A 15,310-nucleotide genomic window follows, 5' to 3' on the forward strand; every position below is an offset into this window, starting at 1 on the left:
GTCCAGTGTTTTGATTGTAAACCACTGGAAGCTTTATAAACCAGTAGCACTTTGAACTGTGTTTTATGGGGAGACCTGAGAAGACCAGTGCTAATAGCCCAGTCTGCTGGAAGACTATGCAAAACCTTTCTGCTGCAGAGATGTTGTTGCTAAAATTTTCAAATGTCAAATTAAGTTCTATTCACCTCTTGTATTAAGTCTGCAGAAAAAATCTCAAAGACTGGGCAGATAGAAATGAAACTAGCAACATGGGTAGATCCCAGAGGTCAAGAAGGAAAGTCCGTTTTTTTAATTATTATTTGAGCGAACTGACCCTTTAACCTCCAGGTCAAGAACAGGATACAAAATGCGAAAGCACGTCAACAATTCTTTTCTGATTTTCTTGTGGTCAGTTTGACCAAACATGCTGAAAATCAGTCTCAATGCTTTCTGTTTTTCTTACAATAGGAAACCACCAACATGACTACCAACACAGCCACCTGGACCTGACTGCCCTCACACCTAAACTGGGTAAGAAAAGACAATAGTGTAGTCATTAACTAGAGATGTGACATTAGATTTGGTGTAACATACAGTGTATAATGCCATAATGAAATTTTAATTTGGTATGCATGCCAGAAGCACCTTTCACCATGTGGCATGTTGCATGTTTGAATAAAGTTCAATGGTGGTGATTGACCTGACTCGACTTTATGATATGCATTATTATCACTCTCTACATGAAAGTTAGCCAAACAGTTCTTGCAATAAAGTCTTTTCAATTCCAAAGGGAGAAAGTATATGTTTCACAGGGAAATTAAAATCTGAGGAACTGATAAAAAAAATTCTGCAGAGAAAATGAAAAGCAACAAGTGTATAACAATCAAAAGATCATCTGTGCAGTTTGCTGAAGGTATTGAAAAGCCAATTACTGTTATTTCATCCTATCTATTTCTTTTCTGTGAAAGGAGAGCGGCTTTCATCATGGAATTATTAAATGGTCCTGCTTCTAAACAGCAATGAAACGAAACAGTCATTTCAGAGGGAATGCAGCCTTATTTCTTACTAAAATCTCCTCTGTGATATTTTGAAAACTGCTGTGACCGATGTCTTGTGTCAGTGTTTTCAGTTTAAAGCTAAGGGATTGTCACTGAATTATTATAAAAATGTTTCACCATTATTAGAGTGCAGAGTTCCACGCCCTGCCTGTGAAAGCCTGCCTCTTAAACAGGGATGACCATTTCACTGGAAGAATGGGTTTCAAAATACTTTCAGCATGAAATAATATAGAGCTTCAAACTGATCTTTTGAAGTCTATTTAGCTTCTGACGTGACTCGTAGCTACAATATATAATTCAGCATTTGCTGGTATGGAATTTGTTTTAACCCTTGGCAGCATTCTTGCAATATTGGCTTTGAAAAAGGACAACCTCTAGAATGGGAGGTCTGGTTGAAACACTGTGCTTATTGATTGTCATTGATCCTTTCTTTCTCACTTGGATTTGTTAGCCCACAGACAAATGAGATACGGTAAGTAATACACATGGTGTTTATGTGTATTTTTTTTCTCCACCTTTTCCTTCACATGTATCACGTAGAGCTCCAGACTCTTTACCTGCACACAGGGGGTCATTCTTATTCTTCTTCCTTTTTTGTAAGCACTTGTGTATTTTTTGCAGTCACACAACCTCACACTGCTGCATTATAATCCATGACCTTTAGACCAATCTCTAAATCTTTTCTTTGCACATTATTTTTCCTTCCTTCACTCCACCTATCTTACCCACAAACACACACACACACATGTTTTTCAACTCAGTAAATCTCCCCTCTCTTCACCATATGTTTCTTTGTGTTGTGTGTCCCTGCCCTCTTTGCTGCAATGGTCACCCGGTCCTATTTTTAAATCCAAAATCAGAGTCCCAGCCCTCCCTGCCCGCTGTGCCTCCTGACCCATGACTGGGCGTCCCAAATACTGAAGCCACAGGAGCTCGACGCAGTGCAGGGAGTCTTAATGATGTCACACATACAGTATCACTGGTAACCCAGCCTGACCTGTTAAAGGCGTTTTACAAAAAGTGTCACTTGAGCTACTTAGATGCTGATGCAGTTTCTACAACAACATTCAGTAAACTATAACCTTGAAATGCCCATTGATAAAGTCACGAGACCCCCTACAGTCAAGGGAGCTTAGTTTGCCGTAGTAGAGGAAACAACATATAGTTTCTATGACGCTGTATTTAACAAATTCTTAGTTTGCCGTAAATTTAACATTAGACAAAATACTTTCTATAGACTCTTATAAGAGCCCCAAACACCCCAAGTTGGTGAAAAATCAGTTTCTCAGTATTTCTCCATTGATACCCTCTGGTGTTTGTTGGTGCACAATTGCCATCCCTCAAAGCTTCTTCAAGAACACACTAAATTTTACTTCTGGGAACATACGCAAGATTTCTCTGCAAAGAAGTCTGCTATAAGTAACCGTAGGTTGCAGAGGATGGCAGAGGAGCCAAAGTGAACACGTGGTGCTGAGGACTACGCACCCCTGTGCAAACAAGCTAATAGGTTGACCCTACTGGAAAGTAGATGTGAAACAGAATACTAGGAACTCACACAGACACAAGTAAAAACACAAGTTTTCAGTTTGTTAAAGAAAACAGCTATGTCTTCAAACAACACCAGTGAACACTTGTTTACATCTAAACAGAACTAGAATTAGTACTTTATGGCTGTATGCGTCAGCCAACCAGTCAAATTCATGGAAATGGGACAGACATGAGGTCAGTGGCCTTGACCTTTGCATGTGTGTGTGTGTCTGTGTGTTAAATTTGAAGAAATTCCCTCACAGTGTTCCTGAGATATTGCATTCACAAGAATCGGAAGAACAGAGGGTAAATGTGACCTTGACCTTTAACCTTTGACCACCAAAATTTAATCAGTTCATCCGTGAGTCCGAGTGGTCATCTCTGCAAAATTTGAAAAACTTCAAGGCACTCCTGACATATTGCATTCACAAGAATGGGTCAGGTGGACGGACGGATAACACTGAAACATAAAGCCTCCTATCTAACAAGTAGGCTGTTGCTACAGCTAGCATCTGCTCTATCGGCACATTGACTGTTTCTATCAAAAACAGACAAGGACTCCAAAAACAGTTTATGGTCAAACAAAGTCGTCACTTACTGTAAGTCTGAATGCATATTTAGTGGTAAAATGTAGATTACCTTAAGTGGCCCCCTGCCTGCAATTGCAGCTTTAATACCTCAGAATTATTCATTGTGGAGCAAACAGGGCAAAGAAAACCGCTAACCACTGCAAGTGGCCAAAAAGGTTGTACATTTAGAAGAGTAACCAGGCCCTCAGAGGTGTTGTTTCCCAATAGCTGAAGACCTTCAGTACTGCTGTCTTTCCCAGTACATCACCTCTTGCCCCCTCTATCCGCCTCCTTTCCTCTCCTCAGTAAAGACTCCCAGTGTATGAACCTTAAGTTTTGACTGACTGTGTACTGACTGCACTGCACCACTTCCTCCCCTGTGCCCTGTAGAGAGACCCCAGCGGATGAACAACATCCTGACCTCAGCCACGGAGCCCTATGACCTGTCCCTCTCCAGATCCTTCCAGAACCTCAGCCATCTGCCACCCTCATACGAGGTGGCCCTCAAGTCTGACTTAAGTAAATACTCCTCCCCCTCTGCACAGATTAAGTCGGGGGTCCTTTATTCACCCTCCATTGCAATGCTTTGCCCAATGCACTAAGAAAGACAGGGAATGACATCACCCTCATGCCCTGTGCATTAAAGTGTTGCCATATTCACCGCGCTGTGCCTGATTGAGCGTCTGAATGTCCATTACAGAGATGTGCATCATGATAAGTATCTCCAGATGTTTGGTGGCTCATCATGCAGATAGCGCTCTTAATTTTTCACCTTTTTAGGGAAATAAACTTCTTAAAATGCACGACAACACACTAAAGCTTCCATACTCATTTCCACAGACTCATCTATCGGCCCATCGACTGGCATCTAATTGGCATGTAATTTGGCTCCATCTGTGGCCCATGTCATGTTGCTAATGTCTCTTAATGACATATTAAGAGAGTTTTTTTTTCAACTGAATGGTGTCTATATGCCAACAGGATGGTGGTTTAATGTCTCGCCAATGCTAGACTTCATTACCTTCGCTGTGACATATTGACTTTGATAATAGCGTGATTGCTGCAGTGTCGTGACCAGTGCATGCTTAGTATTTTTTAGATTAGTGCATGTTTTGTATGCTTATCTGAAAGTGTATTCAGTTATTTTACCAGAAAGTCTCAAAATAACTGTAGAGTAATAGTCACATGTAAAATAAAAACATGCAATTAATTTACAATATTGACACACAGCACTGTAAGATAGGATCTGAGAGTCAGGAAAGAGATATTTAGCATGTGATTAGCATGTGATTTTTAGTGTGAATTCAAAAGATAAACCATGATTTGAAACATTTCCTAAAATTGAACTCTTACAAAACTCATCTACTGTTCTCTTTAAACAAGTTATAGCCTATATTTATTATGATATGTGAGTGATGGGGTTTCCCTGATACAGCAAAAAGCAAAAAGATGTTAAAGCAGAGGTTTGTTGAGCATGTGTCCTCTGTATTTGTGCAGTGAAATGAGTGAAATACAGTGGTGGTGCTGTATCTCTCTGGACCAGAATGTTTTTCTTTCTTCTTCTTTTTTGTTCAGAGCAACTGAAACAAGCTACAGATATAAAGATCAATCTACGTAGTACTGAGTCTGATTCATGCATGTACTCAGGAATAGATGCAAATCTAGTCTAAATGATGGGGTTTTTCTCTGGAAAGGAAAAGTAAATAAATTGTAACTGTGGTGTAAGTTTCTTTACAAGACTGTCAACATCAGTAGGAAGAGTTCTTTGTAATGCAGCCATATTTCAAGCTTAGTGGAAAAATGATGAATGAAAGATAAGTGTATAACAAAAGTGTGGATGAATACATGGCACTGTCTTTTGTCTCATCTTAATGTTCTGTTTAGGTAAAGCCGAGGTGTGTAAATTTCAGAATTTTGGTGTATTAATCATACTTCCGTTTCAAACCGATGTGGAGCTGTAGAGGATTTTTCAAACGTGGGTCAAACAGAATCTTTAAGGTGCCAGAAAAGAAACGATATTTTACATTTTGTAGTTGGCTACTTACACTTCAGATCGTCCACTTGAGACCATTTATGTTTCATGCGTCAGTTTTGAAATGAACCACTTTCAGATGAGCTGGAAATTTTGAATCACCAAGCGATAAGAGATCACTGGAGAATGACTGTTTGGTTGCAGATGGACTGCTCTTGCCTGAGCAAATCAGTTGCATGGCACATTTTCTCCTGTGGCTTCTACCTTCAGGCTTTGCTTTCAGATTTCTTTGAACATACTCAAGTACACAGGCAGTGAAAATGTGCTGCTAAGTGTACTGTCATGTTTGTCAGTTGAGTGAGTACAATGGAAACACGCTGTTTGCTTTGCAGGGTATTATGTTGAGTTGCCACATTTAACAGAGATGACAGTAAATCTTTTCTTCAAACATTTCCTTTAGCTTCAAGAAGCTATTCTGAGTTTTGAATGATTTGTCATTGAAAACACTGTAGAGCCCTTAAACCATATTCAGAGTACTTGTACAGTTTGTTAAGCATTATTTGCAAGAATTAATTCAACATGTCAGTGCACCATTTATTTTTCTTTGACACTTAGAGACATTATACATAGAGAGAAAGTCATTTAAGTGTGCCACTGGCCCTTTGTTCATAGTATGGTTGTGTGATGAAAAACATGCATCAGTACAATCTCCTTTCAGCACATTCAACATTCTTCTTGTATATAGTTGCCTTTTCTCTTTCTTATCAACGAGGTTTTGCTGTTATTTCACTGGAGCCTTGTACAGACACAGAAAGTCACAGAGGTGAATGCGGAACTATAAAAGAGACTTTTGAATTTGAGACAGAATTTGTCAAACAAGCAAGCAAAGTCGTTCCTCAAAGATGGCCCTTCCACTCAAAATAAAAGTAGGTTATGAGTGAGGTCTTTGGAAAAAAGCCTAAAAGTAATAGAATGACTTGCTGTTTAAATTAAACCATCTGGAGAGATGATGATTACTAAATTAAATTGTTGTGGTTTATTTGCCATTTTAAATGACTGCGTAGTGTGTGTGCGCACGTGTATGTGCACGTGTGTGCGCACGACTCCTCTTCCTCGCCCATCCATCAGGAATGTCAACGAGGCAGAGATAGAGGATGCTGCTCTAAAATAACTCAGCTGCTTCGAGGAGGCTGGAAAAAGGAGGAGAAACAAATCTTATGTGAATCTTTTGTCTTTGACTTTAATCACCCCGAAAAAGATTAAAACACTTTTCAGAACAAACAGGCTGCCTTTAATTCTCCCTAAAATAAAAAAAAAACACTTTAAATTTCACATCTTCTGTTTTGACGTGCTCTATAGATCACTTTATAATTGATGTTCCACTTTCACGAGCGTTAGTGCAGTATGTGATCACAGTCGTCTGTGATCAATAGCTTACACATAAATATAGTGGCTATATTGAATCTAATCTCACAGAGTGAGGGCTGGGGGTTAATTAGCAGGTGTTAGAGGTTTAGTAGGATCCCTTAGCATCTCGCAGTCATGTTAATTGTTAAGTGCTGCATTTTATCTGTGCTGCAGAGATGAGACTAAGAAAAATGCACCAACCAATTTTATTCACTTAAAGTGTAAACAGTGTAATGGGTGTAGACTCATAAAAGGTAGTTGTTGCACTTGGCCATTTTGAGGCAGTTGAGGAATTAAAATTATAATATTACAGTGAAGTTTCTTACAGTGGCTGCAGTCTTTATTTACCTCAGTAGTGGAGGAGCCTAATGTCCCCTGATATATTTTGTTCAGTTTTAGTACAAAGTATGTCTGATTTCTGTTGGACCCCTGTTTTGATTTGTTGCTCATGACTCAATACTGCCTCTATGTTTACATGCTTTTATGATAAATTCAGAATGTTGTATTCCAATTCTGTTAGTACAACAACAGGCATGCCATATTCATCTCATAGCTTCTCTTTTTAACATAAATATTGTTTTCATTCTGTAATTATCTCCAGTTTATTTTACTTTACTGTGTTTCAGTCACTGTAAAGTTGCCATCAAAGGATATCAACACCTTCTCCACAAATGTTTTCATATTAAGAGTATCTCAAGAAACAAACCTCTTGTTCCCAGTGAGTTTTTATTTTGAAGGAAAAGGAGCTGTAGTTCACAGAATCCTGTGAGGCCAACACCCACAGGAACAAAAAGGAAGTGCAAAAAAAAAAACCAAAAAGTGTGGACTGCTTCTCCTTTTCCTTTATGCGCTGCTTTTGTCCTGCAACCTGTACCCAGTTTCGAATGGATATGCCCACCAGCCATCCACCAAGTCGTTAATCTGAAACAGTTTTGAGTTTCTTTGATGGTTAATTAAACAGGTTTGGAAAAAGAGCAGAGTGGAGTATCTGGGAATAGAAAAGCAAACAAGCGAACAAAAAGTACACACTCCTTTTATATTTGGGCTTTTTTTGTGTTTGATCTTATCTGAGACTCACTTTTTATTTAAGAATTGATGGTGTGTTTATTCTTATCATAGCAGGACATAATGCATTCTTACCGCATTTACATTTGAGTATGTAATCACTATAGATCTCTCACAGTGACTGGATACTCAAGTTTGACCTATTAATGGAGCTGTGGGCCACGGTCTGTCAATTGTCTGTACACGTCAGCCTCTGGTTGAGTTTGGTTGACATTTTCTGCCATAATGTCACATCTAAACCAAACCTTCAGGGAAAATTGCTGGAGCACATAGCCACAAGCCAGAGCTGAGCCTCCTTCATTAGGAATGCACAGAGCAGTGGGCATGAAACCCCTGATGGAGGAACAATGAGGTGACCTTCTGTATCCAGTCATGACTTCCCTCCCCATGAGACAAGGATCCAGACAAACAATTCCCACTGCTCCTCTTATCCATAACTCACTGAAGCTCAGTATGGTCCTAAAACAGCCGTTTGACCTCTGTGTTCTGCAATAATTAAGTACTGCAAAGGTAACGACCCCCCAGCCACAACAGCAAAGCAGCGAGCTTCCATAATAGCATCCTCTTGTGTCCCAGAGCTGACAAAACTGGGTATATAAAAGGTTTGCAGAGAGCTGATTCCTGCCTGTGATTATTACAGCCACAAAGACTTTACTGTTAGGACTGTGTTCCCACAATGGAGCGAGCGATGCGCTTTCTTGAAGAGGAACTGAACTGAACTGCTGGTCCAGACACCACCAGTGCATGGACTGTTGAATACTGCAGCACTCTGACGAGCCCTCTCCACACTGAAAGACAACTACACAGAGTAGTGTCTGCTGTTCTTCTGTTTTTCATGAAGAAAAAGGGCAATACAATTCCACCATTTGGAAAAGGTCGCTCCAGCTGTTGTGTTCATAATCCTTAACATCACTTCAACAGCAGCCAGGTGTAGGACAAATATAACAGAGACTAATGTGTCATCATTTTCCCCTCTTGCACTTTTAACTTCTCCTGTTCAGTCTGTCAGTATTTTTACATTTAAGGACTATTTTCTTTCAGTTCAAAGATAAGGCCAGTCATTTTCTATATTAATAGCATTTTCACGGATCTCCATACAGATACTAAAACGACAATAATTTGCCTTTACTCATGGTTAATGTCTGTCAGCTGTCAGTCCGTGGTTGTTCAAAAAGAATGAAAGGATTAAAAACATATGAGGGAAACGGACCGCTACAATGACAAATTTTTTTGGGGGGGGGAGGCCGGCAGGATGAAACTTGGGCCGATCCCCAAGTCTCGGAGCAGCCATAATTTCATCAAGTTAACACGAGTCAGAGTAAACTGCGCATGTGCAAGATTTTGTGGGATCTCCCAACTTTGTTTACATTCTGCTAGCTCCTCGTGTTCGAGTCTGGTGTTACTGATGTGTTTTTAATCATTTTTTAACAACAACAGAGCTCTATGGCACAGACAAACATGCTGATCTAGGACTGACACATTGACGGATATTAAACATGAGTAGAGGCAATTCGTTGGAGGCTTTAGTCTCTCAATGGGCATTGCTGAAAATACTATTAACATAAAAAATGACCGGGCTTATCCTTTAACATAAATTTTAGGTTGTCAAAATGTAGTAAGCTTAGACTCCTAGGAGCAACTCATTTACAATATACAAGTAACAGTACGTATATATTGATGCCAAAACAAAATAAATTTGACTAGCAGTACTTGGTGCTCCTATTACCATCAGGATCATAACCAGTGTTGCCGTTTTCAGTATTTTTGAGCACACCGTTTGATCTGACACCACGGTTGTTTCGCACGTTTCTTTCACTTGTTTTATTAATGTCAGTTGAGATACACAACACATATTCTGGTTCTCTGACTACCAGCCACAAAAGTAACCCTGCAGGTCAGAGAAAACATCCACCCAAAGCACCAGTGTTAGGCTGGATGGCAGGGGTTCTCCCAGGAATGGGTCAGAGTTGCCAATTACTCAGCTTGTGAGTCAAACTTTGATCTTGTCTGAGTCTGCACAACTATAACTAAGACAAGGGGAAACTAGTGATTGTGCCTTATAAGGAGTCAATTCTCAGCTGGGTATCACAACCTGAGATTGGCCATAGATCTTTTATGGATGCTTTCAAGAACCGCTGTGCCACTAGAGACAGGGAAAAAGAAGAAGTGCTGAACTTCTTAAGCTTCCGATTCTGGGAGAGGGTATTTGAATGAAACAAACACCAACACCGTGTGGTTCTGGGGCCCATTTTACAAAAACAATGTGGGAACACTGCTTACATGCAGATTCCAAATAGTGGCAGCATTTTTTTAGGAACTGACTGTTTATTTCAAACTGCAAATAAATGTGGAAGCCCTACAATGTACTTTCATAGTTATGTGAGAAATCTTGGGGTGGTATTTGATGTGCTCTAAAGCTGGACGAACAGATAAAGTCTGTAGTTAAAGCCAGTTTTTTTTTCAATTGAGACTTTTGGCTAAGGTTAAACACTTTCTTTCTTTTAGTGATTTTGAAAAGGCAATTCATGCCTTTATTAGCACTAGACTAGATTATTGTAACGCACTGTATACTGGCATTTCTCAAGCTTTATTGTCCCGACTACAGTTGGTCCAAATTTCAGCAGCTCGTCTTTTAACTAATACGCGGCGCCATGAGCATATCACTCCAGTCCTTGCCTCTCTACATTGGCTTCCTGTTCGTTTTCGGATTGATTTTAAATTGTTGATGTTTGTCTATAAGGCTGTACATGGTCTGGCACCTTCATATATTTCTGAGCTTGTGCGCTTTTATACTCCAGAAAGGACACTTAGGTCTTCGAACCAGTTGTTCCTGGAAGTGCCGAAGTCCAGACAGAAACATTGGGGAGACCGAGCTTTTTCAGTTCGGGCTCCTATGCTGTGGAATGGTCTGCCACGGGAGATTAGATCTGCTCCGAAACTGTCTGTTTTTAAATCACTTCTTAAAACGCATTTGTATTCACGGGCCTTCGACAATTTTATTGATTGATGTATTTGTTTTGACTATGTATTTTTCTTGTTATTTTACTGTATAGATGTGTTTTATCTGGTCTTAGGTATCTTTATTATTATTATTATTTGTTTATGTTTTACTGGAAAGCACCTTGTAACGCAGGTTTAGAAAGGTGCTATATAAATAAACTTTGCTTGCTTGCTTGCTTGCTTATGCATGGGTTGCAAGAATTATGTTAGTTTTAATTAGTGAAATGTGACAAAATTAACAGGAGAAGAAATTATCTCATGTTGCAAATTTCAATTTGCTTGTTACACATTTGGTGAAATGTGGCCTGGATAACTTCTCATGACAGCGCTTGGGATTGTTATTGAGAGGTTTCAAATGTCATTCAAAGAAATGTGGAAATCACTGCTCAGATTGGATTGCAGGACACACACACATCAATAATTGCAGTGCCTAATTACAAAGTAACTCTTAAGTTGTAAAAGCATCCGAGGGTGTGTTTTATCAAAGGAATTCCAGTAGTCCTGATACTGTTGTCTCTCTCATCACATTTGTCTCCTCAGGTGATAAAGATGTAGATGAATACTACATAAGGAAACATCATCATTCTGACTTTGGTGGCCGGGGGCCCACCCACATGGTGAAGCTGAACAGTGATCCCCAGCAGCGGCAGCGGCCCCGCCGAGTCCAGCGGGCCATGTCACAAGACCACGTTCTATCGCCTCCCAGGACGCCACGTCGTGGAGACTATGGCTTATCTTCATACGGCGCCATGGCAGCGGCTGCATACGGAAGTAGCCGTCACCTTTCAGAGGAGCAGCTACTCTCACCAGACCGTCTCCACTCCCAGGATCCGTTGTTGTTGTCCCCAGCAATGAGACGCGACAAGTTCCGGGAGAAGGCCATGGCAAGGGCGATGTCCCACGCTGACATGCTGCTGCCCACCACACCAGTTATAGACCGCCACAAGATGACCAAGATGCACTCTCAACCCAGTGCCTCTAACGACTACAACACACTGACGGTCAACCACCAAGCGACCACATCTAAGAGACAGGCGTTTGCCTCCCGACGAACACACACGGTGGACCATCTACAGTACATTCCGGGCCACCACACATTCCGCACTGCCAGTAAGAACGAGGTAACTGTTTAACCACAGGGTGGAAGGACTGAAGCACGGACATCTACAGAAATCTCCAAAATCAGCAGATGTTCTCAACAGAAGTGTTCAGTCTTGTTAAGACAACCTCCTACATTAAACATCTCTTCCTGCTTTTTAGCACAAGCTTCCTGTGTCATCCAGATTTTATTAGGATCAACCCTGGCAAAGACATTTCTCTATTAGAGCATCATAAGGGCTTTGAGGGATATTTCATGTCAGAAATGTGACCGTGTGAAGAAAATATTTTTTAAACTCGATGTGGGACTAGAAGGAAACTGTATCAACTTTATAAATATATAAATATGCTATATATACTTTTTGTATTTTCAGTCCTTGTTATAGCTTTAGAGATTCTCACTGAATGAGGCATTTCAGGTGGTGCCTCTGAAAAATTGTACCATTTCAATGATGAAGTGGATTTGTGGGTTAAAAAGCACAATTAATGAATTTCTTTTTTGGTTGATTTTACTCTTCTTCTTTGGTAAACGGCCAGAACATATCAGCTTATTAGTGAAAATAAAGGCTTTTTATGTTGCATACAATTGATGAGTGTAAATAAGCTATATTAGCAGCATTAAAATGAGAAAGCTGGCCATTTGGCATTATCATTTGATTTTTCTTCTCCCATCTGAACTCTATCATTGATTCACTATTATTAATTTTTACATTTAAATAGAACAAAGATCCCACATTACTATTATTGTCACAGATGTCTGCCAAATATGTGGATTTAATATGTATAAAGGAGTAGTTTTATTTATGTCTGCAGACATAAATACACAGGTGAAAATGCCAGATAAATCACACGTTTCTATTCACACATTTTGAGGATAACCCACCACTGCCCGCAGTGCTCAATTTGTGATTGGCTAGCTTCTTTCATCTCTACATTTCAGGTAGCTGGTGTCAGAACTAAGAAGCATAGTAGGTCCCATTGTAGTCTAGTCAAGCAAGGGTTAATTAAAACTGTGAAGCGTTTGTACAGATGTTTTCATTAAAGCAATGCCTTATTGTGTGGATTCCCATATGCTCTTAACTGAACAATCATGTTTTTGTTATGCCTTGTTGTCTTACCTTTTGTGCAATATTATTAATTATAAAGTAATTTACCAGCAGAACCAGCTGTAAAAGTGATAGATGATGTACAGCGGTAGATGATACAGTACATATACCTCAAAAAGACTCATTTCAATTAAAGAAGTCTCAAACTTTAAAAGGAAAACAGTTACTAGATACATTATATTCTTATTGGACATTTGTAAACCTGAATTAGAATTGTTTGGGGTATGCTAACTCATTGGTATGTATGTACAGTGCTTTTGTTTTCAGCTGTTCAGTGTAGGAAAGATGGGCACTTGAGTTGGTGACTTGTCCGACATAAATAGGTTTCCCATTATAGTTTCACAACTCTTCCCTAACTGACTCTAGACTTGACTCAAATTTGTGACCATTAAGAGTTTTTCAAAGATTGGTTAAGGGCTAGACATACTTTACGCATACTCTCTTGCATATGTGGACACGGATGCACACGGGTTCCTATTCATACTTCAATTTGAGCGTCTGCTTTCTGTCAGTGCATGCTGAGGTTTTCCAGGCATTGTTGTACATGCACAGTTGCGGCTTTTGCTATGCAGGCAGTCCGCACAGACACAAACTTGTGGTCTCCACAGAGTTTACGCAGACCTGGAAAAATGACTAAAATGGCGTCGATCGACCATAGCAGACATGTGGACACACAAAGCATGAATAGGCCTTTAGTCACTACTGTCTCTCTCCCAGCTGCACATGTATGACATGAGGCCCAAGCAAAACATGTAACAAGGTGTGGGTTAGGGTTAGGGTTAGGGGTTGGTATCTAACACCAAGGATTATGAAACACTAAGCTTTGGAAGTTATTGATCACCTCTTGGTGATGGGCTCAATATCAGATGCGAATACAGGGATTTCAAAATCCTTGGGCTTAATAGAAAAATTGCCTACTATAAACAATGTGAAGAAAACAATAAAAGGCCACAGGTCAATCACAATGTCATAAGGCACTTGACTGCTAAGCCAGACACATACTGTAGGTCAGTATTACAGATAGCCTGTAAGTTAATCTGGTGTTAGTGATATGTTTGCATTAATGGCATTGCTTGTTGTTGTCATGTGTTTTATCTAGTGCTAGGCACTTTGTCTCTGTAACTTAATGCAGCTGTTCAGGTTCACTATGTTTAACTTTACTGCACTCTGTCTACTAACACAAACTTCTTGTTCAAGAACCTTCTGGCTCATGGTTATTTGCTAAACTGAAAATCTGTTAACATGCATAATAATGGTCACATGATACTGTGTTGATTATGTTACCAGTTATATTGTGACATTTGATAGGGCTGCAAAAGGCTAAGAGATGTTTCTCAATGCACTGCTCAAAAAAATTAAGGGAACACTAAATGACACATCAGATCTTGATAAACAAATTATTCAAGTTGAAAACCTTTAGTAATGTACATTGTATAATTTGTCCAGAACAAAATGGCATAACAACGGCCAGTGAAAACCAAAATCATCAACCCATGGAGGGCTGTATTCAAAAATCACACTGAGAATCAAAGTGAAAAGCTGAAATCACAGGCTCGTCTCAGTTGTGTGAATTTCATCACAGCAGCTCATAATGTGACTCAGAAGTGTGTATGGCCTCCGTGTGCCTGTATGCACTCCTGACAACATCTGGGCATGCTCCTGATGAGTCAGCGAATTGTGTCTTAGGTGATCTCCTCCCAGACCTGGATCAGTGCATCAGTGAGCTCCTGGACAGTCTGTGGTTGTGCTTGGTGGTGTCAAATGCACCCATAGTTACCCAATTGGATTTAGGTCAGGGGAACGTGAGGGCCGGTCAGTGGCATCAATGTCTTCATCATCCAGGAACTGCCTACACATTCTGGCCACATGAGGCCAAGGCGTTGTCCTGCACCAGGAGGAACCCAGGGCCGACTGCACCAGTGTGAAGTTTGATAATCCTGGGATTTATCCTGGTACCTCACAGCAGTCAGTGTGCTGCTATGACACGGAGGTATATGGCATCAGAGTCACTGACCCTCCACCAAACTGGTCATGCTCAATGATGTTACAGGCAGCATAACGTTCTCCATGGCATCTCCAGACTCTTTCATGCATGTCACATGTGCTCAGTGTGACCCTCCCCTCATCTGTGAAGAGAACAGGGCGCCAATGGCAGACCTGCCCATTCTCCAATTCTGGTGTTCTCTGGTGAATGCCAATCGAGCTGCACGGTGCTGGGCTGTGAGCACCGGTTGTACTAGAGGATGCTAGGCCCTCATGCCACCATCATGGTATCTGTTTCTGGCAATTTGGTCAGAAATGTGCACACCAGGAGCCTGCTGGAGGTCATTTTTGCAGTGCTCCTCTTGTTCTTCCTTGCACAAAGGAGCAGATACCAGTCCTGCTGCTGGGGTGTTGCCCTTCTACAGCCCTGTACAGCTCTCATGGTGTAATGGTTGCTCTCCTGGTATCCCCTCCATTTTCGAAAGACTCTGCTGGCAGACACAGCAAACCTTCTTGCAACTGTTTGTATGGATGTGCCATCGTAGA

General features: G+C 40.5%; 1 protein-coding gene across 3 annotated transcripts in view; it reads left to right on the forward strand.

Annotated features, from left to right (window-relative positions):
* LOC109962852 (shisa family member 6) overlaps window positions 1–14,765 on the forward strand; it is a 76,968-nt gene extending 62,203 nt beyond the window's left edge. Inside the window, exons 6-9 of one of the 3 annotated variants that reach the window (XM_020604916.1) lie at window positions 448–510; window positions 1,489–1,509; window positions 3,524–3,652; window positions 11,118–14,765. In XM_020604916.1, the coding sequence (XP_020460572.1) occupies window positions 448–510; window positions 1,489–1,509; window positions 3,524–3,652; window positions 11,118–11,710 (806 nt within the window). In that variant the 3' untranslated portion in view covers window positions 11,711–14,765. The remainder of the gene's footprint in view (window positions 1–447; window positions 511–1,488; window positions 1,510–3,523; window positions 3,653–11,117) is intronic. The other 2 variants (XM_020604918.1, XM_020604919.1) reach the window with 2 other exon arrangements.
* Window positions 14,766–15,310: the final 545 nt, after the last annotated feature.

The sequence above is a fragment of the Monopterus albus genome, unplaced genomic scaffold (genome assembly GCF_001952655.1).
Source record: "Monopterus albus unplaced genomic scaffold, M_albus_1.0 scaffold68.1, whole genome shotgun sequence".
NCBI lineage: Eukaryota > Metazoa > Chordata > Actinopteri > Synbranchiformes > Synbranchidae > Monopterus > Monopterus albus.